This window comes from Notechis scutatus, chromosome 6, assembly GCF_049901735.1.
Source record: "Notechis scutatus isolate UNSWTSFEM ecotype Mainland chromosome 6, rNotScu1.2, whole genome shotgun sequence".
NCBI lineage: Eukaryota > Metazoa > Chordata > Lepidosauria > Squamata > Elapidae > Notechis > Notechis scutatus.
In genome coordinates this window covers 26,040,788-26,067,176 of record NC_142014.1, presented here as the reverse complement: position 1 = coordinate 26,067,176, position 26,389 = coordinate 26,040,788, and the positions used below count along the sequence as shown (strand labels likewise).

General features: G+C 43.7%; 1 protein-coding gene across 1 annotated transcript in view; it reads left to right on the top strand.

Annotated features, from left to right (window-relative positions):
- Window positions 1–26,389, top strand: part of CRACR2A (calcium release activated channel regulator 2A) — a 60,962-nt gene that overhangs the window by 11,817 nt on the left and 22,756 nt on the right. The window contains exons 4-10 of the mRNA XM_087967742.1: window positions 1,354–1,507; window positions 2,768–2,914; window positions 7,093–7,183; window positions 9,372–9,467; window positions 19,883–20,070; window positions 21,907–21,978; window positions 24,269–24,317. Of these exons, the coding sequence (XP_087823868.1) occupies window positions 1,354–1,507; window positions 2,768–2,914; window positions 7,093–7,183; window positions 9,372–9,467; window positions 19,883–20,070; window positions 21,907–21,978; window positions 24,269–24,317 (797 nt within the window). The remainder of the gene's footprint in view (window positions 1–1,353; window positions 1,508–2,767; window positions 2,915–7,092; window positions 7,184–9,371; window positions 9,468–19,882; window positions 20,071–21,906; window positions 21,979–24,268; window positions 24,318–26,389) is intronic.

Genomic DNA, 26,389 nt, shown 5'->3' with positions numbered 1-26,389 from the left:
AAAAGTCAGAAATTTGTTAAGTGAGCTTTGGCCCATTTTATGACTTTCCTTGTTTGAGTGAATCACTGAAGTTGTTAAAATAGCACAGTCTGGCTTCCCCATGGACTTTGCTTGTCAGAAGGTCGCAAAAGGGGATCACATGACCCCAGGGACACTGCAATTGTGAGTCAGTTATCAAGCATCCAAATGCAAATCACGTAACCATAGGGATGCTGCAACGGTCACAAATGGTGTGAAAAATGGTCATAAGCAGGGGTGGGATTCAAATTTTTTAACAACCGATTCTGTGGGCATGGCTTAGGTGGTGGGCGTGGCTTGGTGGTCATGTGACTGGGTAGACATGGCTTCGTGGTCATGTTATTGGCTGGGCGTGGCCAACTCAATATCACTCACATTGAGGCACACATCTCCTTGCCTGGCCTCTCATGACTGTGGGGATGCTGCAACAGTCGTAAGTGTGAAAAATGGTCATAAGTCACTTTTTTCAGTGCCATTGTAACTTTAAATGGTCACTCCACATAAGCAAAGTACCAGCAAAGGAGGGGAAAAAATACCTCCAGAGACGTTCCTGAGACAGGAAGTCTAGTCCTGCCAAGAATGTAATAAGGGTTAACGGAGAGGCAGTTTCTGTAAGCAACACCAGAATGTTTCCTTCCTGCCTTCCTTACAGGATTAGGCCAGTAATTTCTTCTAACAACTGGGTCTCCGAACTGCTTAGAATGTTAACAACCGGTTCTAATGAATAGGTGCAAACTGGTAGAATCCCACCCCTGGTCGTAAGTCACTTTTTCCAGTGCTGTGGTAACTTTGAACAATCACTAAACAAACTCTTGTAAGTCACGGTCTATCTGTACAATCCTTTTTATTAAGTGCCACCGTTACTAAGTGAATCATTGGAGTTGTTAAGTTATGGCCAGGGCTTCTTAAGAGGAGCTTCTTCATCAACTTTGCTTTCACAAAGTGATCGTATGACCCTGGGAGAGTGCAATGGTCATAAATATGAATCAGTTGTCAAGAGGCTGGATTTTGATCATTTGGCCACTGGAAATGCTGAAATGGTCATAAACATGAAACAGTCATAAGTAATTTTCAAGGCCGTTGCAACTTTGAACAGTCATTAAACCAACTCTTGTAAGTCAAGCATTATCCTGAAACAGTTTAATGAATGTTGTAGAATTTTGATGCTCTTCTGTTGTAATCTTTATCAGAAAATGACATCTTTTTTTCTTCCAGATTACAGGAGCTAATTTAATATGATTTATTCTTCACGGTGTTTCAACTAGATTTTTTTCTTTCTCATTTTATTGCAAACACCTCGAGGGCCAATAAAAGCAAATCTTTTAAAACCTGCAGGCCAGTTTTTGTCGGGGAGGAAGGAACCTTTTGCTGAGGTCTGTGAAACTGGCTTTCATCCTAAACCGAAAGAAAGCGTCGCAGCGGGGAATGAAGAAGAAGAGCAGTTTTCAAATCTCATGGAACAACTTGGAGCCGAGAATATCTTGAAGGAGTAAGTATTGCCACTGAAGCAATGAAGGAGAAGAAGCACAAAAACACCATCGTTCTGGTTTGTGCTATTTTGACCTGGAAAAAGGTCAGGTGTACGAAGGCTGCTTTATATCAAGGTTGAAAAAATATGTCCACCTGTGCAACAAAACCCGCTTCAAAACTTTTTTTTTTTTTTTTTAAAAAAAACTTATTTTACAATTTCCATCTGTTAATGCACTTATTTTTCAGTCTCCCAAGAGGGTAGATCCAAAGTGAGTTTCTGTGGTTCTATACTTTTTCCAGAGAACATAGAATAATAGAGTTGGAAGGGACCTTGGAGGTCTTCTAGTCCAACCCCCTGCTGAAGCAGGAGACCCTTATACTATTCTGGATAAATGGTTTTCCAGTCTCTTCTTGAAACCTTCAAGTGATGAAGCTCCCTCAACTTCTGAAAGCAACTTCTGTTCCATGGGTTGATTGTTCTCACTGTCAGTAAATTTCTCCTTAGTTCTAGTCTGTAAGATAGATTTCTTAAAAATTATTTCAAGTTCAGTTTTCTTACTGTAATGGAGAGCAGATTTGATGGGAGTCGCTAGTGCATATTTTAGGTGGGAACTTTTAACTATAATTGTATTGGGAAATTGGGAAATTCAGTCATTCTAAAATAGAAACTGGGCCTCAGCTTGTACCTATTACAAATGTGCCTCAAGGGACGTGCTTGATATTATGAATTCTAAATACCTTTAAGCTGTTGCAACATCCTTGTCATCAGGTAATTAAAATTTGGAAGCTTGGCCACTGGCTCATATTTATGACAGTTGCAGTGTCATGGGGTCAGATCAATGGGGAAGCCAGATTCACTTAACAATCGTGTGACTAACTTAACAACTACTCTGATTCGCTTAACAACTGTGGCAAGAAAGGTCATAAAATGGGGCTCAGCTCACTTAACAACTGTCTGGCTTAGCAACAGAAATTTTGGGCTCAATTATGATCTTAAGTCAAAGATCACCTGGATTTACTTTTATGAGGTTTTTATCTTGTTTTTATTCTCCATTGGCTGCCCACAGCCATAGATTTAAGATGGAAGACCATGTAAGTTCAATAAATAAATAAAATCAGAATTGGAAGGGGGAAAAAAACCAGGAAAAAGCCACTGATTCGTTCATCTATCCTCAGGATTCTTACTTTGTGGTACCAGAATGCTAAAATTATATTTTCTCCTGAAACTTCTGAGAATTAGATCCTAACCTGCATTTATTTTCTTTTTCTTTTCCTCCAGTGAAAATGACATGAAGAAACTCTGGCTGCACTTGAAGAAACATGAGCCTCACCTCCTTTCCAATTTTGAAGAGTTCCTGACGAAAATCTTCTCTCAGCTCCACGAAGCTGACGATGAAAAGAACACCTTGGAGTGCGCCCTGCAAAAGTAAACACTTCTTTTTATGAGAGCTTTCTCGGGGGATTTACCTCAGCTTTCTTTCATCGGGATTCTTTTGGGGCAGAAACCTCCGCAAGAATGTGTAAAATGCATGTTGAAAGCTACAGCGGCAGGTTTGATGGGATCCACACAAGGTTTTGGGCCCTGCGAGTATAAAATCCATTCCATTAACTGTGCCGTGCGCTTCCTTCGGCCATCCTGTATGGCAAGTATAAAAGGATGCCATTGAAGGAAAGACTCTGTTCCTGCGGCTCAGGAGAGGTGGAGGCCGTGGGTCACATGCTCCATAGATGTTCCTTTTACAGAGAGATTAGGATAAAAACATATTCTGCCAATAACTGCTAGGTATCCTGTCCATTCTGACACTGCTTACCTTCAGTGGCTGAACAGTCCATAACTACAGCGCAGGTGGCTAGATTTTGCATAGCAGCACTGGGGATTCCTCAGAAACATGTGTCTTCTATAGTTATATTACCGTATATACTCGAGTATAAGTCGACCCGAATATAAGCCGAGGCACCTAATTTTACACACACAAAAAATGGGAAAACTTATTGACTCGAGTATAAGCCGAGGGTGGGAAATGCAGCAGCTACTGGTAAATTTCAAAAATAAAAATAATTAATTTGGGAAACGATCTCACTATCTCACGTTGCCTCGGGAAGGGAAAGGCAAAATGCTTTTTGCCTTTCCCTTCCCGGCTGGGGCTGTTGGGAGTCGCTGCCCGGCGCGGCCCCAGTCCCGCCGCTCGGGAAGGGAAAGGCAAAGCGCTTTTTGCCTTTCCCTTCCTGGCTGGGGCTGTTGGGAGTCGCTGCCGCTGGTGCGGCCCCAGTCCCGTCGCCTCGGGAAGGGAAAGGCCATGGCTTGGAAGGCCGCCGCTGGAGCGAAGCTGCAGCGCAGCCGCTGCGCTAGCATCGGATCGGGCGCGCCGGACGGTTCCGACCGAGCCCGAGGCGTCGTCTTTGGCGCCCGCCCAGCGCCGCGGAGCTCCTGTACCGGGAGAAGGGAAGACCCCGGGCGGGGCAGGGAGAGAGCTTCTCCCGCCCGCCCTCTTTCGCGCCCACCGGTGTCCCCGCAGGATGACCCCAGCCCGCAGTCGCCGCCGCTTGAAAGAGACGGGCCGGGGTGGGTAGAAAGCGCCCGGGCGCCCTTGGAGGAGAAGGTCCCGCTCGCCTGTCTGCCCGCGGATGTCAGCGGAGCAGCCGCTGCTACGGGAACAGTTTACTGCCATCGCCCTCAAAAGGGGGGCAACCGGACAGGGAATCCAAGGGCAGCACTCGTTGCATGCCGGAGGCGACAAGCCCCGCTCGGGTGGACGTGTTTGCCCAGAGACCCCGGACGAAGCAGCGGCAAAGCTCCGCTAACATCCGCGGGCAGACAGGCGAACGCGGGACCTTCTCCTCCAAGGGCGCCCGGCGCTTTCTTCCCACCCCCGGCCCGTCTCTTTCAAGCGGCGGCGACTGCGGGCGGGGGTCGCCCTGCGGGGACACCGGTGGGCATGGAAAGAGGGGCGGGTGGGAGAAGCTCTCTCCCTGCCCCGCCCGGGGCCTTCCCTTCTCCGGCACAGGGAGCTCCACGGCGCTGGGCGGGCGCCAAAGATGATGCTCGGGCTCGGTCGGAACCGTCCGGCGCGCCCGATCCGATGCTAGCGCAGCGGCTGCGCGCAGCTTCGCTCCAGCGGCGGCCTTCCAAGCCGTGGCCTTCCCTTCCCGAGGCGACGCGGACTGGGGCCGCACCGGCGGCAGCAACTCCCAACAGCCTCTGCCTGGAAGGGAAAGGCAAAAGCGCTTTGCCTTTCCCTTCCCGAGGCGGCGGGATTGGGGCGCGCCGCGCGGCAGCGACTCCCAACAGCCAGCCGGGAAGGGAAAGGCAAAAGCGCTTGCCTTTCCCTTCCCGAGGCGGCGGGACTGGGCGCGCCGGCGGCAGCGACTCCCAACAGCCCCAGCCGGGAAGGGAAAGTCAAAAAGCGCTTTGCCTTTCCCTTCCCGAGGCGGCGGGACTGGGGCCGCGCCGGCGGCAGCGACTCCCAACAGCCAGCCGGGAAGGGAAAGGCAAAAGCGCTTTGCCTTTCCCTTCCCGAGGCGGCGGGACTGGGGCGCCCGGCGGCAGCGACTCCACACCATTTTTTTTCAGAGGGAATTGACTCGAGTATAAGCCGAGGGGGATTTTTTCAGCACAAAAAATGGGCTGAAAAACTCGGCTTATACTCGAGTATATACGGTATATAACAGTGCTGGCAAACCTTTTCGGCACCAAGTGCCCAAATCGGAATGCGCATGCATGAGCATGCATGAGCACATGCTGGAGCACCAGAAAACTGAAGACTAGCTGGCCAGTGCACGCATGCCTGATTTTTGGTTGTTTTGGGGGCTGTTTTTGGCCTGAAAATGGCCCGAAAAATGGCCTGTTTTTTGGCCATTTTTCGGGCTGTTTTCAGGTTGCTTTTCAGGTCATTTTCCAAAACATGTGCGCCAAAAAATGGCCTGAAAACAGCCCAGAAAATGGTCAGAAAATGGCCCAGAAAACAGCCTGAAAAATGGCCTCAAAACGGCCCAGAAAATGGCCTGCTTTTTGGTTGTTTTTTGGGCTGTTTTCGGGCTGTTTTTGGGTGCGAAGACCAGCTGGCCAATGCCAGAAACCAGAAGAGCAGCTGGCAATGCCACACATGCCACTGAGAGAGCTCTGCTTGCCACCTTTGGCACGTGTGCCATAGGTTTGCCATCAGGGTTATATAACAAATGTGGCAAACCCTTTGCACTGCTTAGTCTTTTCCCTTTGAGCGTTGAACCTACAATGGGCCGCAGAGTTTATGGGTCGTAATTTTAGAATGGTCAGACCATCTGTAATTGGCAAATTGGATTTTATCATAGATTTTATCTGTTTTTTATTATTTTATTCTAGAGTTTTTAATTGTTCATTTACTGAGTATTTTTATTTTGTTCTGGTCTCTGGTCTAAGACTGTAATCATAAATGGATTGATTGGATTGAATCCCATTAACCGCTCGTAGAATCTGCATCTAGGATGTAAAGCTAGTCCTCAATTTATAGTCCACAATTGAATCCCAACATTTCTGTTGCTAAGCGAGAAAGTTACTAAGTGAATTTTGACCCATTTTGTGACCTCTGTTGCCACAGTTCTCTATAGTTGATATGTTAGTAACACAGTTGTTATGTGAATTTGGCTTCCTCCATTGATTTTACTTGTTGGAAGGTCGCAAAAAGGGATCCCATGACACCCCGGACACAGCAGCCGTCACAAATGTGAGTCAGTTGCCAAGCACCTGAATTTTGATCATTTGACCACAGGGATGCTGCAACAGTCACAAATGTGAAAAATAGAATAGAATAGAATTCCTTTATTGGCCAAGTGTGGTTGGACACACAAGGAATTTGTCTTTGGTGCAAATGCTCTCAGTGTACATAAAAGAAAAGATACATTCGTCAAGAGTCAAGAATCATCAGGTAACAACACTTAACAATAGTCATAGAGTACAATAAGCAATCAAACCATACCAGGAAACAATAAATAAAATTTGTAAGGATACAAGCGACAAGGTTACAATCCTACAATCACAAGTGGGAGTGGATGGGTGATAAGGAGTGATGAGAAGATTAACAGTAATAGTAGTGCAGACTTTGTAAATAATTGAACAGCGTTGAGGGAATGTTTGTTTAGCAGAGTGATGGCCTTCGAGGAAAAAACTGTCCTTGTGTCTAGTTGTTCTGGTGTGCAGGGCTCTATAGTATCGTTTTGAGGGAAGGAGTTGAAACAGTTTATGGCCGGGGATGTGAGGGGTCTATGGATATTTTCACAGCCCTCTTTTTCACTCATGCAGTATACAGGTCCTTGATTGGAGGCAGGTTGGGCCATTGTTTTTTCTGCAGACCTAAAAATAACTTTTTTCCAGTGCTTGGTAGCTTTGAACGGTCGCTAAACAAACTGTTGTAAGTTGAGGACTACCTGTACTGAAATGTTGCTTGAGCATGACTTGCACAGCAGCTGTAGGGGTTTATCTGGGACATTTGCCTGTCTAGCCACATTGCACTTTGCCACTATTGCAAACTGGACTTTCTTTCAAAAGGGAGATTATACGGCTTCTCATCTCTAATATTTTTGCTGGTGCTCCAATTGTAATTTATTGTATTTTTTAAAATCCCACATCAGCAAAATGTCTGCTTACGATGATGAAATCCAGTATCTGTATGAAGAAATGGAACAGCAGATCAAAACTGAGAAAGAAAAAGTCATTTTGGAGGCAAGTATCTTTTTAACATGGATGTTGAAGAACAGATGGACGTAGGATATGAGTATAGAGTTATTCCCACGCTATAGTAGTAATAGCAGCAAAATAATTGGTTTGTTTAAGATACGAGTTAAAATGCTGAAATCGTTCCCTTTGTCTTTAAATCCTACCACTTAGCCAGCAGCTTCAGGCTCTCTTTTCCATCAGGTTCTGCCTTCCTTGATGCAATGCACTCTGGTTAACAATCAGGTAGTCCTCAACTTATGACCATAATGGAGCCCAATTACGAGTCGTGACAGCCATAAAGCAGGTGATCATGTGACCAACCTGATTTTATGACCCTTGTTATGCCAGTGGTTAACCAAAACTTGCTGTTACACTTGGGCCTTTAAGTTTGACACCCCTGAATCTAAAATCATAGCACTGGAAGGAACCTTGGTGGTCCTGTAGTCCAATTCCCCCAGTCTAAGGCAGGAAACTTTTACCATTTTGGACATATGGTTGTCCACTCCCTTCTTGAAAACCTCCAGCTATGGAGCACTCATAATTCCTGGGGGCAAGCTGTTCTACTAACTAATACAGGTAGCCCTCGACCTACGATAGTTTGTTTAGTGGAACATTCGAAGTTACAAGGGCACCGAAAAAAGGGACTCATGGCCGTTTTTCACACTTACGACCGTTGAAGCATTCCCCACGGTCATGTGGTTTACACACTCGGATGCTTGGCGATTGGTTCATATTTATGACGGTCGCAGCGTCCTGGGGTCTTTTTTTTTGCAAACTTCTGACCACCCAAACCAATGGAGAAGGCTGTTAACAGCCGTGAAACAACTGCAGTGATTCACTTAATGTGAGGGGAAAAAACGGGACTTAAATTTCTGAACACATTTCTTACTTAATGACATACATTTTGGGTTCAGTTTTGGTTATATGTTGAAGACCACCCGTAGTTCTTGCTGTCGGGAAATTGCTCCTTAGTTCCAGGTTGGATCTCCCTCTGATGAGCTTCTACCTATTGTTTCTTTTCCTGCCTTCAGGCGCTTTAGTGACTCCTTCCTCTCTATGACAGCCCCTCAAATATTGGAAGACTGCTATCATGTCTCCCCTAGTCCTTCTCTTCGTTAAAGTAGCTATACTTGGTCCCCTCAATTGTTCATTGTACGGTTTAGCCTCCGGATCTCTTATTATCTTTTTTTAACTTGTACAAAGCAAACTTGAAAGCTCTTTGTGTGTGTCTGTGTGTGCATATGTGTGTTCGTGTGTGTGATTTTTTTTTCTATGTATGCATTGCAAAGCAGCAACAACCCACCACTGGTCTATTCTTACAATTTGTGTTGTGGTTCGCCGGCAGCTGGTGCAGCCAGCAGTGGAATCAGACAGTGGGGAAGAATGGGACCAGTCAGGGAGTCTGGAGAGGACTCGGATGAGGGTCCTGTGTCCAATGCAGAGATGGGGCCAGGACTATCTGGGAGTTATGTGCTGACCCCGGAGCCTCCGGAGTCTGGCAGCAGCGAGACAGAGGACCCAGGGGAGCCTGTTCCCAGTGCACATGTGTGCAGAGCTGCTAGAAGGCGAGAGCAGCTGAAACAAAAGGGGCAACTCGGGAGTAATGATGGGAGGTTTTATCCCTCCCATAAGGGATAAAAGTCAGACCTCAATGACGAACTCTTTGCAGGAAGCAAAGCAGTTCGATAGATTCCAAGTCCTCATTGAAGCTCTGGTTGTTTTTTCTGGTATTTCAGTTGGTTTCTGTTATAATTGGTTACTTCTCTTTTTGGCAACATTCCACAACACTGAAAGACGTGTGCTTATCTTGGGGAACTGTTTATCATTAGTTTTGCTTTTAAAATAAGTTTGTGTTTAAGTACATTTGACAAAGCCTGGGTCAGAACAATTTGTTGTTTTATTTTGTTTTTTAACCCTAATCAGTTCTTTTAACTAAAACCCTCTGCTCTTTTTATTATTCTTTTCTTCTTTTTATTATTTGTTATTATTTCCTGCGTACTTTATAGGCTAATTAATTAATGCTCTTGCTAGATCTTACATTTGAGGCTGATTTTAACCCTGTTATTGTAATGTAGGTATTGATGAGTCAATATGAAATGCACTTGCATCTACCTCTGTTCCCATTTTTGACCGTATTGTTTAAATTATTAAAAGGAACTAATTGTTTTAAACTTACTGTTGTCCAATTTTGCAGGGCGCTGAGAGGTTCCAGTCCCGACAGCAGGAACTGGAACAAAAACTTGTTGAAAAGGAGGAGGAATTTGAGCAACTGTCTCAGAAGCAGAAAACAGTACGTGGAAATTATGGTGTTATAATAACAACAAATTTTTAAGCTTAGCCATACGGTGGCAGTCTGCTATATCATTTTAGCTGCACTTAAGCCTTGAACCAAGTCCTAAATTGGTCATGCTTGTACAGGTATTCCTTGATTTACAACAGTTCATTGAGTGACTGTTCAAAACTACGACAGCACTGAAAAAAGTGACATATGATAGTTTTTCACTCACAACCATTGCACCGTCCCCATGGACACATGATCAAAATTTCGACAACTGACTCATATTTATGACGGTTGCAGACGGAGTCCTGTGATTCCCCTTTTGCGACCTTCTTGACAAGCAAAGTCAATGGGGACGTCAGATTTACTTAACTGCGTTACTGACTTGACGACCTCAGTGATTCACTTAACAATTGTTCAAGAGAGGTCGTAAAATGGGTGGCAAAATTTACTTAACTTCGTTCTCGCTTAGCAACAGAAAATTTTGGGCTCAATGGTGGTCATAGTCAAGGACTACCTGTATTTTGTGGTGGTTTGCTTCAGAGGTGGTCTTCAACAGGTTCTGGCCAGTTCTGGAGAACCGGTAGAGGAAATTTTGAGTAGTTCGGAGAACCAGCAAATCCCACCTCTGACTGGCCCCGCCCACATCTATGCTCTGCCTCCCATTGAGTCCCAGCTGATGGGCTGGGTCTTCTTTGGTTGCCCTGCATAGGAGAATGGAGCTGGAAAGCAGGTTAGTGGGGTGGGGAGGGAATGGGGATTTTGCAGTATCCTTCCCCTGCCACGCCCACCAAGCCATGCCCACAGAACTGGTAGTAAAAATTTTTGAATCCCACCACTGGTTTGCTTGCTTTCTGGAATACTCCACTGGACGAAAAGTCTAAAAAGCAGAGAATTTCATTTCTTCTGCTGCTTCGTCTGATAGGAAAGAAATTGGGAGCTTAAAAGCCACCACACTGCCTGACTGATAGGACCTCTGGAACAAATCCTTTTAAACAAAGATCAGCCCCTCAGACTGCATTGCCCTCTGCTCATTTTTCAAATGTGATATAGTGAATTTAACTTCTTTAGCCGGCTGGCCAGTTGATCTGTATCACATAAATATCAGCCTGACCTCCATGGAACTGACTCAACCAAGCTCTTCTTGAGACATTGACTGGAAGCTGTAAATAACCCCAAATGTTTCTTATTGGTCTTTGAAGGTTCAAATGTAGGTAAACTAGAAGTTTGCATGGTCTGAAATATCACATGTCCAGGCGATTGGCTTGTTGTCACTGTTCTTTGAGGATTTATGGGCCGTTCCTGCTACTTCCCCTCTAACCTGTTTAAGGCCACGTTCATTTTATTTGTGCTCTGTCAAAAAAGTGCCAGTTTCAGCCATCAGCTGCCTTATTACACTGTTGTCATGGTAATGCTGGTTTAAGCCTAGATGATAATTACATTTTGCAAAAAAAAGGAAGAAAAAAGACATTTTCTTTTATTGAGAAAGATTGTTTATTTATTTAGTGCAAGTGGTTCTGTAATTGATTGAATGTAATCAGATTGTGTGTGTATGTGTGGTATACATACATGTAGTATATATACATGTTATATATATATACATGATATATATATATATATATATATATATATATATATATATATATATATATATATATATATATATATACATGTTATATATATACATGTATGGCATTCGGCTTTGTTCGGGTATTTTATACAATGACGTGGGAAAATACCCGAACAAAGCCGAATCATATATATATATATATATATATATATATATATATATATATATATATATATATATATATATATATATATATATATTGGATCTTTGGTTATTCGGGTTTTCTCCCGTAAGATTGGAAGTATCTAGGCAACGTTTCGATGAAGTCTCATTCATCATCTTCAGGCTTGTGTCTTCCGCTCTGTGCTTCTCTGTGATGTGAACTTGCAGCTGCTTCTTCCTTTTAACTGCTAGTGGGGGTGTGACTTGATTGGGTGGGGGCTTGGCTGTGTTCTGATTGGGTGGGGGTCTGTTCTCATAGGTTGGGGGGTTGGCTGTGTTCTGATTGGTTGGGGGGTTGGCTGTGTTCTGATTGGCTGGAGGTGTGTTCTGTTCAGGTGGGGGCTTGGTTGTGCTCAGGTTAGTCTTAGTTGCTGGGGGATTTGAGCTGGTGAGCTATGATCTTGCTGTTTGGCTTTGAGTTCGTGGTCGTGCTGCATCTTCATGGTGGGGGTCAGTTCGCTTCATGTATGGCTCGGAGGGGTTTGAAGTGGGTAGTGATGCAGCTGCAGTGCGGCTTCTGGTCCGTGGTCGTGTCTCATCTTCTGTGTGGGTGTGAGTCTGCTTTTTACGTGGAAGTGTGGTGGTGGCATCTTGTGTGGCTCTGGTGGGTGTGGGTCTGGTGTCATTCTTCATGTTAGGTACTCGTCTGTTCATGAGGGCGGGTTTCCAAATGGCTGGTAGGCGGGAGGTGTCATCTCTTTTATTCATGCTGTGTGGGCGTTTTTCTATCTCTATGGCTTCTCTGATTATTCTGTTGTTGAAGTGTTCGGTTTTGGCAATAGTTCTGGTATTTTTAAAGTCAATCTCATGTCCTGTGGCTTTGAGGTGTTGGACCAGGGAAGAGGTCGGTTCTTCTTTTTTGATTGAGTTCTTATGTTCTTCAACGCGTGCACTTATTCTTCTGTTAGTTTGTCCAATGTATGTGGTGGGGCAGGCGGTGCATGGGATTTCGTATACTCCTTGGTTTTCTAACTCGATTTTGTCTTTAGGGTTTCTTAGGATGGTGGATATTTTTCTGTTTGTGCAGAATGCTGTTTTAATGTTGTGTTTTTGGAGGATCTTGCTGATTTTGTCTGTAGTGCCTTTTATATATGGGAGGAGGGCTTTGCCATTCTCTTGTTCTCTGTCTTTTATTTTGGTTGGGGTTTCTTTTTGGATTAGGTGGGTAATCTTCTTTCTTTGGAATCCATTGGCTGTTAGTACGTTGGTGAGAGTGTGTAGTTCAGTTTTTAGGTGTTGTTCGTCAGCTAAGCATTTTGTTCTGGAGATGAGTGTCTCGGCTACGGAATTGATCTGTGCTGGGTGGTGGTGTGAGAGTGCGTGTAGATAGCGGTTTGTATGTGTTTTCTTCTGGTAGATGGTGTGTCCTAGGGAGCCATTGGATTTTTTGTATACCAAGACATCTAGGAAGGGAAGTTGATTGTTAGCTTCTGTTTCCATGGTGAATTGTATTTTGGGGTGTAGGCTGTTGAGGTGTGTGAGGAAGTTGTTCAGTTTTTCTTTCCCGTGTGGCCAGATTATGAAGGTGTCATCTACGTATCTGAGCCAGAGTTTGGGTTTGTGATCATATTTTTCTAGAGCTTGTGTTTCAAAGTGTTCCATGTAGAGGTTTGCGATGACAGGTGAGAGGGGTGATCCCATGGGTGCTCCTTCTATTTGTTTGTATTTTTGTCCATTGTAGGTGAAGTATGTATTGGATAGGCAGTGGTTGGTCAGATCTAGGATGTGCTTGGGGGGGTTGTATTTGTTTTGGATGGCTGTCAAGGCTTCTTTTATTGGCACTTGGGTGAAGAGGGATATGACATCAAAGCTCACTAGTAGGTCGCTGGGTTGTAAATTTTGTTTCTTTATGATCTCGATGAACTGGAATGAGTTTCTTACATGTGAGTTGATGGATTCTGCATAGGGCTGTAGTTGTTTGGCGAGAAATTTGGCTAGGTTTTGTAGAGGTGAGCCTATGGAGCTGACTATTGGTCTAAGTGGGGTTCCTTCTTTGTGTATCTTGGGGAGACCATAAAGCTTAGGGCATCTGGATGATTTCTTTCTGGGTATGATTCTTTGCTGGATTTCTTCACTGATGGGGGAGGCTTTTATTTTGGATCTGGTGGTTTTTTCTAGGTAGGTGGTGGGGTCTGTCTTTAGGGGTTTGTATGTGGGGTCTTGGAGTAGGTTGGTTAACTTGGTTTGGTAGTCAGATGTGTTCATAACCACTGTCGCGTTGCCCTTGTCTGCTGGTAGGATTATTATGCTGGTGTCTTCTTTCAGGTTAAGTAGTGCAGTTTGTTCTTCTTTGGATAAGTTGCTTTTGGGTGGTTTGCTAGTGCAGAGGATGTTGGTGATTTCGAGTCTGATTCTATTAGCATCATCAGGGTTGGTTTTGGTCAGGCTGGTTTCAACTCCGCATATGATGGTTTCTGTGGGGATGTGTTTGGGAGCGACAGCAAAGTTGAATCCTTTTGAAAGGACCTTGGTTTCGGCTTCTGTGAGGATCTTGTCTGAGATGTTGTGCACTGTTTGTTTCATGTGTGGCTGTGAGGGAGGAGGAGTTGGTTTCTGGCGTTGTTGTAGTTTTCTGAGTTTGTTGGTGTGTGTGTCTGTCTTGAGGGTGGTCTGTGTTTCGGCTCTCCAGACAGCGAGTTGTTTGGATTTGTCCCAAAGTAAGGGGTGAATCTTGTTGCTGAGTTTGAGGTGAAGTGTGAGGAGATCTTTGTTGATTTGGTCTAGGAGGAATCTTTTTGTGTGAAGTTCATTTCTAATTAGGGCCAATTCTGTTCTTTTTAGGATGCGTTTGGTGGCTGCTGTGTTGGTGTGGAATTTCAATTGGAAGCTTGTGGGAATTAAATTTTGATCTCGGCAGTTGCATAGGAATGCGAGGTCACATAAAATGGAAGCTCTTTGGACTTCAAGTTTTTCATAAGTCCTGGTCAGATGGTGGGTTTCCTCCCCGTAGAGGTGCAATATTTGTTTTCTGAGGTTCTCACGGGTATTTGTATGTGGATCTTTGGTTATTCGGGTTTTCTCCCGCGTAAGATTGGAAGTATCTAGGCAACGTTTCGATGAAGTCTCATTCATCATCTTCAGGCTTATGTCTTCCGCTCTGTGCTTCTCAGAGTGATGTGAACTTGCAGCTGCTTCTTCCTTTTAACTGCTAGTGGGGGTGTGACTTGATTGGGTGGGGGCTTGGCTGTGTTCTGATTGGGTGGGGGTCTGTTCTCATGAGAAGCAGCTGCAAGTTCACATCACTCTGAGAAGCACAGAGCGGAAGACACAAGCCTGAAGATGATGAATGAGACTTCATCGAAACGTTGCCTAGATACTTCCAATCTTACGCGGGAGAAAACCCGAATAACCAAAGATCCACATACAAATACCCGCGAGAACCTCAGAAAACACTATATATATATATATATATATATATATATATATATATATATATATATATATATATATATATATATATATATATATATATATGGTGTTCGGCTTGGTTCGGGTATTTTCCCACGTCATTGTAGTTCTTTTAAAGTTGTAGCAACGTTTCAGCAGAATCTCATCTGCCATCATCAGGCTTCTGTATTGTGTCCGTCTGTGAGTCAGACTTTACAGTAGTTTCAGATTTGAATTTGGGGCAGCCTATTGCTGTGCCAGAATGGTTTTTTCTTCATCCTGATTGGTTGGGAGTCTTGGTCTGTGTTTATTGGTCTCGGAGTTTGCTGTGTTCTGCTTGATTGGTGTCTCTAATATCTTCTGTCTGTTTTTGGCTCTTTTTGTATCTTGATTGGCTGGCAGCATTGTGTTGCTTTAATGGAGGCCTTTAGTGCAGCTTGGCTTCGGGTAAATGGACGGCTATCATTAGTTAGGAAGCTGGGTTTCATCTGGGTGCCTGGTTGGGGTGTGTTTGAGCTGGAGGTATCAGGGGGATCTGTTTGTGCCCAGGTGTTTGCCTGGCTTGTGGTGTGGAGATTTTTTGTTTGTGAGTGCAGGCTTCCAAATGATTGACAGCCTGGTGGAATCATCTCTTCTGTTCATGCTTTCTGGTCTTTTTCAATCTCTATGGCTTCTCTGATGATTCTGTGATTAGGGTTTTCTATAGTGGCCAGGGTTTTGGTGCCATTGAAGTTGATGCTATGACCTGTGGCTTCCATGTGTTGGACTAGTGAGGAAGTGTGTTCCAGCTTTTTGACTGCATTTTTGTGTTCATCCAGGCGGGTGCTTATTCTTCTATTAGTCTGTCCAATGTATGTGGCCGGGCATGATGCACAGGGGACTTCGTATATGCCTTGGTTTTCCAGGTCAATTTTATCTTTGGGGTTGCTAAGGATGGCTGCTATTTTTCTGTCTGTTTTGAAGGCAGTCCTGATGTGATGTCTGTGTAGTACCTTACTAATTTTGTCTGTAGTACCTCTTATGTAGGGCAGGACAGCTGTTCCATAGGTCTGTTCATCTTCTGGGTCTCTATTATGTTTCAGTGTGTTTTTGTGGATCAAGCTGGTGATTTTGCTTTTGTGGAAGCCGTTGGCTGTCAGTACTTTAGTCAGGGTGCATAGTTCAGTCTTAATGTGTGTCTTGTCTGCCAGGCGTTTGGTTCTGGTAATTAGTGTTTTAGCCACGGAGTTTATCTGTGCTGGGTGGTGGTGGGATTGGGCGTTGAGGTAGCGGTTGGTGTGGGTTTTCTTCTGGTATATGGTGTGTCCTAGTGTGCCATCTGTTTTTTTGTAGATTAGTACATCTAGGAATGGTAGTTGTTTGTTTGTTTCTGTTTCCATGGTGAACTTGATTTTGGGGTGTGCGCTGTTTAGGTGTGTTAGGAAATTGTTTAGGTTTTCTTGTCCATGGGGCCAAATCACGAATGTGTCATCGATGTATCTTAACCATAGTTTGGGTTTGAGGGTGGCATTGGCCAGGGCTCTGGATTCGAATTCTTCCATGAACAGGTTTGCCGCATAATCATCCTCCCAGCAGACAAAGGGAATGCCACTGTAGTAATGGACAGAAAAGACTACGAAACAAAATTGACAGACCTACTCCAAGACTCCACATACAAACCCATAAACACTGACCCAACCACATATCTGGAAAAAATTAACCAAGAAGAAAATTATAACCAGCCACATAAGCAAAGAGATCCAACACATGATCATACCCAGAGAGAAATCTTCCAGATGCCCCAAACTATACGGCCTCCCAAAAATACACAAAGAAGGCATACCTCTCAGACCCATAGTCAGCTCCAGAGGAGCACCACTACAAAACCTAGCTAAACACCTAGCAAAAGAGCTACAGCCCCATGCTGAAACAGCAGCTTCTCATGTAAAAACTCATACCACTTCTTGGAAATGATCAAAGATCTACACGTGGAGCAAGAAGATCTGCTTGTAAGTTTTGACGTGGTTTCACTATTCACTCAAGTCCCGATAAAAGAGACCCTTGAAATCATCAAAATAAATACCAACCAGCTAAACACCTCATGGAACTAACAGAACACTGCTTAACCAACACATATTTCATATACAAAGGACAAAGATACAAACAAATAGAAGGAGCTCCCATGGGATCACCACTGTCACCTGTCATTGCAAACCTGTTCATGGAAGAATTCGAATCCAGAGCCCTGGCCAATGCCACCCTCAAACCCAAACTATGGTTAAGATACATCGATGACACATTCGTGATTTGGCCCCATGGACAAGAAAACCTAAACAATTTCCTAACACACCTAAACAGCGCACACCCCAAAATCAAGTTCACCATGGAAACAGAAACAAACAAACAACTACCATTCCTAGATGTACTAATCTACAAAAAACAGATGGCACACTAGGACACACCATATACCAGAAGAAAACCCACACCAACCGCTACCTCAACGCCCAATCCCACCACCACCCAGCACAGATAAACTCCGTGGCTAAAACACTAATTACCAGAACCAAACGCCTGGCAGACAAGACACACATTAAGACTGAACTATGCACCCTGACTAAAGTACTGACAGCCAACGGCTTCCACAAAAGCAAAATCACCAGCTTGATCCACAAAAACACACTGAAACATAATAGAGACCCAGAAGATGAACAGACCTATGGAACAGCTGTCCTGCCCTACATAAGAGGTACTACAGACAAAATTAGTAAGGTACTACACAGACATCACATCAGGACTGCCTTCAAAACAGACAGAAAAATAGCAGCCATCCTTAGCAACCCCAAAGATAAAATTGACCTGGAAAACCAAGGCATATACGAAGTCCCCTGTGCATCATGCCCGCCACATACATTGGACAGACTAATAGAAGAATAAGCACCCGCCTGGATGAACACAAAAATGCAGTCAAAAAGCTGGAACACACTTCCTCACTAGTCCAACACATGGAAGCCACAGGTCATAGCATCAACTTCAATGGCACCAAAACCCTGGCCACTATAGAAAACCCTAATCACAGAATCATCAGAGAAGCCATAGAGATTGAAAAAAGACCAGAAAGCATGAACAGAAGAGATGATTCCACCAGGCTGTCAATCATTTAGGAAGCCTGCACTTGGCACTTGGGTGAAGAGGGATATGACATCAAAGCTCACTAGTAGGTCGCTGGGTTGTAAATTTTGTTTCTTTATGATCTCGATGAACTGGAATGAGTTTCTTACATGTGAGTTGATGGATTCTGCATAGGGCTGTAGTTGTTTGGCGAGAATTTGGCTAGGTTTTGTAGAGGTGAGCCTATGGAGCTGACTATTGGTCTAAGTGGGGTTCCTTCTTTGTGTATCTTGGGAGACCATAAAGCTTAGGGCATCTGGATGATTTCTCTCTGGGTATGATTCTTTGCTGGATTTCTTCACTGATGGGGAGGCTTTTATTTTGGATCTGGTGGTTTTTTCTAGGTAGGTGGTGGGGTCTGTCTTTAGGGGTTTGTATGTGGGGTCTTGGAGTAGGTTGGTTAACTTGGTTTGGTAGTCAGATGTGTTCATAACCACTGTCGCGCTGCCCTTGTCTGCTGGTAGGATTATTATGCTGGTGTCTTCTTTCAGGTTAAGTAGTGCAGTTTGTTCTTCTTTGGATAAGTTGCTTTTGGGTGGTTTGCTAGTGCAGAGGATGTTGGTGATTTCGAGTCTGATTCTATTAGCATCATCAGGGTTGGTTTTGGTCAGGCTGGTTTCAACTCCGCATATGATGGTTTCTGTGGGGATGTGTTTGGGAGCGACAGCAAAGTTGAATCCTTTTGAAAGGACCTTGGTTTCGGCTTCGGTGAGGATCTTGTCTGAGATGTTGTGCACTGTTTGTTTCATGTGTGGCTGTGAGGAGGAGGAGTTGGTTTCTGGCGTTGTTGTAGTTTTCTGAGTTTGTTGGTGTGTGTCTGTCTTGAGGGTGGTCTGTGTTTCGCTCTCCAGACAGCGAGTTGTTTGGATTTGTCCCAAAGTAAGGGGTGAATCTTGTTGCTGAGTTTGAGGTGAAGTGTGAGGAGATCTTTGTTGATTTGGTCTAGGAGGAATCTTTTTGTGTGAAGTTCATTTCTAATTAGGGCCAATTCTGTTCTTTTTAGGATGCGTTTGGTGGCTGCTGTGTTGGTGTGGAATTTCAATTGGAAGCTTGTGGGAATTAAATTTTGATCTCGGCAGTTGCATAGGAATGCGAGGTCACATAAAATGGAAGCTCTTTGGACTTCAAGTTTTTCATAAGTCCTGGTCAGATGGTGGGTTTCCTCCCGTAGAGGTGCAATATTTGTTTTCTGAGGTTCTCACGGGTATTTGTATGTGGATCTTTGGTTATTCGGTTTTCTCCCGCGTAAGATTGGAAGTATCTAGGCAACGTTTCGATGAAGTCTCATTCATCATCTTCAGGCTTATGTCTTCCGCTCTGTGCTTCTCAGAGTGATGTGAACTTGCAGCTGCTTCTTCCTTTTAACTGCTAGTGGGGGTGTGACTTGATTGGGTGGGGGCTTGGCTGTGTTCTGATTGGGTGGGGGTCTGTTCTCATGAGAAGCAGCTGCAAGTTCACATCACTCTGAGAAGCACAGAGCGGAAGACACAAGCCTGAAGATGATGAATGAGACTTCATCGAAACGTTGCCTAGATACTTCCAATCTTACGCGGGAGAAAACCCGAATAACCAAAGATCCACATACAAATACCGCGAGAACCTCAGAAAACACTATATATATATATATATATATATATATATATATATATATATATATATATATTCGTTATATATATATATTATATGTCTTTCTTGAAAATGTTTCGCTCCTCATCCAACAAGCTTCTTCAGCTCTGAAGAAGCTTCTTGGATGAGGAGCAAAACATCTTCAAAGAAAAACAAGAAAGTCCTGTTGCCTCTTGAAAAAAACACCTTTGGGACGTTTCAAATGGATATTAAAATGAAAATCACTAACATTTTTTAAAATTGATTTGACTTTGGGGCATCTAGAGGTCTTCGCTAAATCTTTATATATAGATTTCTTTTTCCTTAAAAATGTATGTCTTTGCATTATAGCTATGTGTTTTTCTTCTTTTTTCTGCCATAGTTTTAAAAACAATAAGAATAAATTAAAAAGAAACCCACTCTGGAGGTGTTTTATGGACTAAAAATCCATTCCGCTCATTTTTTTAAAAAAAATATGGTTGTTCTATTTATACAGTTGGACAAACAATGCAAAGAGCTACGTAACGTTAAGTATGACACTACGACGGAAAATACCAAATTGAGGGTTACTAACCAAGAGCTTCTGAATTCACTGGAGAGAACCTCTGAGGAGTTAATTACTGCTCAACAGCAATTGGAAATACTTCAGGATGAAGCTAGAAAACTGCAGGAGGAAAAGGAAATGTGCGTAATTCTAGAAAAGAGGAATTAATATAAGGAGATTGATTTTATAAAAGGATAGATACTTTATTACACAAATAAAATCACACCGATCAGAGAGTGGCCAATGGAAGGAAAAAGTCTGCGGGTGGCCTGGAAATTTGCCCAAATAAGGTTTTATTAATTGCAACTGAGCATCTTTGTAATGTGAACTAGACAAAAAAAAATGTGGGTGAGTGTTGCGGTAACTCTACTACAGGTAGTCCTTGACTTATAACCACAATTGAGCCCAAAATTTCTGTTGCTACGCAACACATTTGTTGACTAAGTTTTGCCCCATTTTATGACCTTCCTTGCCAAAGTTGTTAAGTGAATCTCTGCAGTTAATAACACAAATGTCAAGTGAATCTGGCTTCTCCATTGACTTTGCTCCATTGACACGACCCCGGGGCACTGCAACCGTCATAACTATGAGCCAGCTTCCAAAGGTGTGAATTTCAATTGCCTGAGTATGGGGATGCCGCAAGAGCCGTAAATGTGACGAATGGTCATAAACCAGCACCGTTGTAACTTTGAATGGTAACTCAATGTGACTAAATGAACGGTTGCAAGTTCAAGGACTACCTTGTACAGGAGCAAAATGTTGTGAAATTCAGATATGTGGTAACTCCCCTCCAGAATAGCTGTTGTGAAGGCATTACATTCTGAATTGGTAAACTGTTATTTGCTTTATATCTCTGGATGGTTTGAAAAAATGGTGAATGACCAGAGGTGGTATTCAGGCGGTTCGGACCGGTTCTGGCATACCGGTAGCGTAAATTTTGACTAGTTCAGAGAACCGGCAAATGCTACCTCTGATTGGCTCCGCCCATCTGCCCCTGCTGTTACCTCTCCTATATTCCCTTGTTTTTTACCTCAGCTGATTCGCGCGGCAGAGCGATTGCCGCGCCTCAGCTGAGCTAAAAACAGCTCAGCTTACTAGCGTTAAGCCCTCCAAAGCGTGCGTGCATAGGTAGGAAACAATTTGGAAACCCACCACTATGAATGATTGTCCAAGGATGCATCTTTGAGTAGGAAAGCCATACCTGTTTCGGTTTCCAAATCCTCAGTGCCCGATTTAAGGGCTCTGCTTGCTCACAGCCCATCTTTGGGATTGCATCAAGTGCAAAACCACAGCACACACTTTCTCTCCCCTAGATATGAAAAGATAGTTCATCACTCTGTTAGAACACAAATAACACTTTTTCCGGTGGCTTTCAAGAGCACTGTGTTTTTTGTGCTGGGCATTCTTCTCATTTGTTTTTATTTTCATGGAATTTTAGTCCATGATTTTTTTTTAAAAAAAGTCTCTTTTTATTATGACAGAAGAGATTTAAACGACACTTATTACAAGCAGCATTAATTGTATTACATCACTGCAGATTCTTTTATTAGATTATGATTTGGATCATCTGGGAGAGAGAATAAACAATAAGTCGAACAGACAAACGTTCAGCAAGACATGGTATAAAATTTGCTGATTTCGCTTCATTAAAATTGAGGAGGGTCTCCAGAGCTTCATTGAACTAATGCTGCATCTGTAAAATTGTGGATTCCCGCCCCCCATAAAAATGAAAGTTTAACAATCTTCCCACACTGGAAGATTTTACTTTTATTGTGTCTCAAGAGCAATTTTCTGACCAGATTTAGATTAAAAGTAGCCATTAACAGTAAATAAACTGGAGTAATTAGGAATTTGGACCATTTCTGTAGTTATTAGTGCAATACTTAACAAGAGAGGGTAAATCACAGCTCTATTGGTATTTCGTCTAAGTAGGTTGAACTGGATTTTGCATAACTCTTGTTTTATTTTTTCTCCAGTGAGGTTTGCCGAGTGACAGAAATATTAGAGAGGGAGAAATTAGGACTCCTTAAACAATTGGATTTTTTGAGGTAAGAAGATTTCCAAAACAAGCTTTGTGTCTCTTTGTGTGTGTGTGTGTGTGTGTGTGTGTGTGTGTGTGTGTCTTTGTGTGGAAGTCATCTTCCTTTTTGATGAATGTGCTCTTTGTGGCATTGTGTAAAGAGGACAGAGCTGTTTGTTGAAATAAAAACAGGTCAGGGATTGCATCCATATACATATTTTTCCCAGTAAAATTGAAGCATTTATTATAAATTCTAGGTTGGATCATTCTAGATGGGCCTGTGAGACAGGGAGGCCACTGGTGCTTCCATTAATGACAAAAATTAAGTAGCACCTCCTAATCATGAGCCAGTATTTTCAAAAAGAACAAAATCATTTTGAGAACTGACAAATGGTTCATCCCTGCTCCAGTAGTACCTCTGTTGTATTCATTAATTTTTAGGTCCTGAGAAACACCAGTCCGGGAAGGACAGTACGTTAATTCAAGTTCCTGAAACAACAGGATCATGTACAGGTAGTCCTCCACTTACGACCACAATGGAGCCCAAGATTTATGTTGCTCAGTGAAACGTTTGTTAAGTGAGTTTCGCCCCATTTTACGACCTCTCTTGCAGCAGCCGTTAAGTGAATCACAGCAGTTGTTAAGTTAGTAACATGGTTGTTAAGCGAATCTGGCTTCCCCATTGATTTTCTTTGTCAGAAGGTCACCAAAGGGGATGTCGTGACCCTGGGAGGCTGCGACAGTCATAAATATGAGTTGGTTGCCAAGCATCTGAATTTTGATCAGGTGACCACTGCAATGGTCGTAAGGGTGAAAAAACGGTCATGAGTCACTTTTTTCAGTGCCGTTGTAACTTTGAACAGTGATTATATGAACTGTTGTAAGCTGAGGACTACCTGTATTGGTTGGTGTAGGAGAAAGGATGGCAGCATCTAGGGGTGGAATTAAAAGAGGAATCAGCCTAGGATCCCTACGTAGTCACAAGAGAACTAAGTTCAACTTCCCTTGAATTCAATGGACCTTTATCTAAAATTTAAGCTGGTGCTAAGAGCTCATTGAGAAGATTCCTGTGCACAGGCATTTTAGCAATAAATCACTTTAATTCACGGGTGTCAAACTCGATTTCATTGAGGGCTGCATCAGGGTTGTGTTTTACCTTGTGGGGGGGTGGGATGGGCGTGGCCTGGGTGGGTGTGGCCGGCTTGACATCACTCATGTTGGGGGCATCTGTGGTGGCCTCCTGCCAGCAAAAACAGGCTCCCAAGCTCCGTTTTTGGTCGTGACGGCCTCCTGCCACCCTCTGCCAGTGAAAATGGAGAAAATGGGAGGAAGGGGAGCCTCCATTCTCCTTCCTCTTCTATGGGACCAGAGCAGCTGGCAGCAGATTCAAGCTGAAGGCTGTCTACCTTTGGATTCTAGGAGGACGGTATTTGGGGAGGCCCTCCAGGAACCGAATTGAATACGGAACAAACCAAACTGTTTTCTGGCCAATTTTCTTAATAGTTTAATTTGTACAAGGCTAACCCAGACCCTCCTTTGATCATACCTCATTTGTCTTGATTTAGTTGTGCATGGAATAGTTTTCGACTTAGAGCTGCTCAGAACTGGTTCTGTCTTCTTCTGCTTGGCTCCATCCTTCATTAGTCACTCTGTAATTGACCAGCAGAAGAAACATATCAAATTCTAATATTCAGAACCTACTTTTTAAAAATGACATCCCAGAATTTCCCCACAAAACAAAACAGGAATAAAGTACAACCATTTGACCAGGATAAATACCCTGCCCCCAAATTGGAAAAGTGGAGTACAATAGAATAGAAGAAGTAGATAGAGGCAGATATTTCTCTCTCTCTGGGCACAATGAGAATATATCTGCTGAACAAAACTCCGCATTGGTGACAGGAAAGGCATCCGGCCAGTAAACACTCTATTAGCTCTATTCAGTTGCCCAGATTCCACCCCGCAAGGGATTATGGGGTCATTAAAAAAAGATGATGATGATGATTTCTCCAGGATAAATACTCTCCCCCCAAAGTGGAAAAGTTTACTGGTAAATGGGAAATCATGAAAGATATCCTTTAATTTTGGTATTTTTCCTTCCTTCCTTCCTTCCTTCCTTCCTTCCTTCCTTCCTTCCTTCCTTCCTTCCTTCCTTCCTTCCTTCCTTCCTTCCTTCCTTCCCTTCCCTTCCCTTCCTTCCCTTCCCTTCCCTTCCCTTCCCTTCCCTTCCCTTCCCTTCCTTCCCTTCCTTCCTTCCTTCCTTCCCCCCTCCTTTTCTTCCTGTCATTTCCATCTCCTCCCTCCCTCCCTTTTCACAGAGAAAGGAACAAATATCTGAGTGATGAACGGGACGTGTGTCTTCAGCGGGTACGTTCATAGCTTTTTGGAATACACACACACACGAAAACTTTAGACAAAACCCGTTAACTGTAGCTTCACAATTAAAACTTCAAATTCCACCCCATTTAAACAATGCAGGCTCTGTGCTCTACGGTAGAATTTGGGAGTCTTAATTTGAGCAGGACATGTCTTGCAGCAGCCATTATTATGAACAATATGGATGCTGTGATTACAATTACGATTGTAATTCAGGTGGTCCTTAACTTACGACCACAACTGAGCTCAGAATTACAGTCATTAAGTTGTTGCTGTCATTAAACAAAGCATCCCATCCCAGCTCTTCCCATTGCAGTCCTTATGCAGAGCATAAGGGCGCCTCAGGAGGCCCGGAGCTGCTGAGGGAATGGTTAAAAATTGAGGACTGCTTGTATTCATTTAACTTCATCATATATCTGTCTTCTTTCTATTTAATGCCTTTAAAGAGAAGACACAAAATGCAACAGGAGAAAGGAAATTGCCACTCTCTCGTTCAGGTCACTCAGAGCAGGGATGGGGAAAACGCTGGCCCTTTTACGATCTGTGAACTTCAACTCCCATAATTCCCTGAGCCAGGTATGCTGACTAGGAGCCATGTTGGCTCAAGGAATTCTGGGAGCTGAAGTCCACAAGTCATAAAAGGGCCGTCATTCCCCATAGGAGAACAAAAGATTCAGCTTTCTGGATGGCCAGAGGGTCCCCTGTCAGAATGACAGATGATGAAACGATTTATTGGTCATTATAAGCCCCTTGTCTTGAAACCAGGAGCAGCACACTGACTGACCATGTCCTTTTGATTCAGTGTGATATCCTCCATACCAAAATATGTATTTATTACTTTTTGATAATGATTCCATCAGAGACTAGAAACTCTGGAGCTTAATTGTCCGGCACTCGGCTTATGTAGCAATCCCACCTGGATCATCTGAGGATTTTTTGAAATTCAGATCTCAATTACAAGGCTGCCTCCAACTCCCAGAATTCCTCAGCCAGCCATGCTGACTAGGAACCATGCTGGCTCAGGAACTCTGGGAGTTGAAGTCTATAAGTCATAAAAGGGCCATCGTTCCCCACCTCACACTTAGAAGATCCATGTCTTGAGACCAGATATTTCATCCTACTCATGCCCTGATCAATACCCGTTGTCTAATCCAGGGGTCTTCAAACTTGACAGCTTTAAGACTTGAGGACTTCAACTCTCAGAATTCCTTCTCCAGTGATATTACCTCAGGAATTCTGGGAGTTGAGGTCCATAAGTCTTAAGCTTGCCAAGTTTGAAGACCTTTGGTCTAATCCCATGATGGCGAACCTATGGCACGCCTGCCACAGGTGGCACACAGAGCCATTTATGTCTGCATGAGAGCTGCAGGCAAACTTACGTCACTACGCATGCACACGCTTCACAGCTGATTTTTGGCCAGTTTGAGGCCTTTTTTGGCCTCCCAAAAGCTTGAGGAAGGCTTCTGCAGGCCGAAAGCTAGCCCCGTTTTGTCACTTCCTGTTTTTCTGAAAATATCAGAAGTGACGAAACAGGCCTAGTTTTCGGCCTGCAAAGCATGCAGAAGCCTGCAAAAGCCTTCCTCAAGCCTCTGGGAGGCCGAAAAAGACCTTAAACCGGCTGAAAATCAGTTGTGAGGTGCAGTGCAGGTAAGGGGGCAGCGGGAGGGAGGATTATGCGCGCATGCATGGGGGGCATGGTGTGTGCGCATTGCCTTCTGGATGCTGGCGCGCGAGCATGCAAGCGCACGCACAATTTTTGGCACAAGAGCCCAAAAAGGTTAGCCACCACTGGTCTAATCAATGACCCAAAGCGGGATGAAGGATTTTTCTAGAAGCTGATGGACACTGGAGACAGAGCCTAGAGCTGTTGAAAGAGAAAATTCTCATGTATTAGAAATCATTAACAACTTAAAATGCTACAGGTAGTCCTCGCTTTACAACCGTTTGTTTAGTGACCTTTCGAAGTTACCACAACACTGAAAAAAGTGACAATTTTTCACCTTTATGACTGTTGCAGCATCCCCACCGTCATGTGATTTACAATTGGATGCTTAACAAATGAC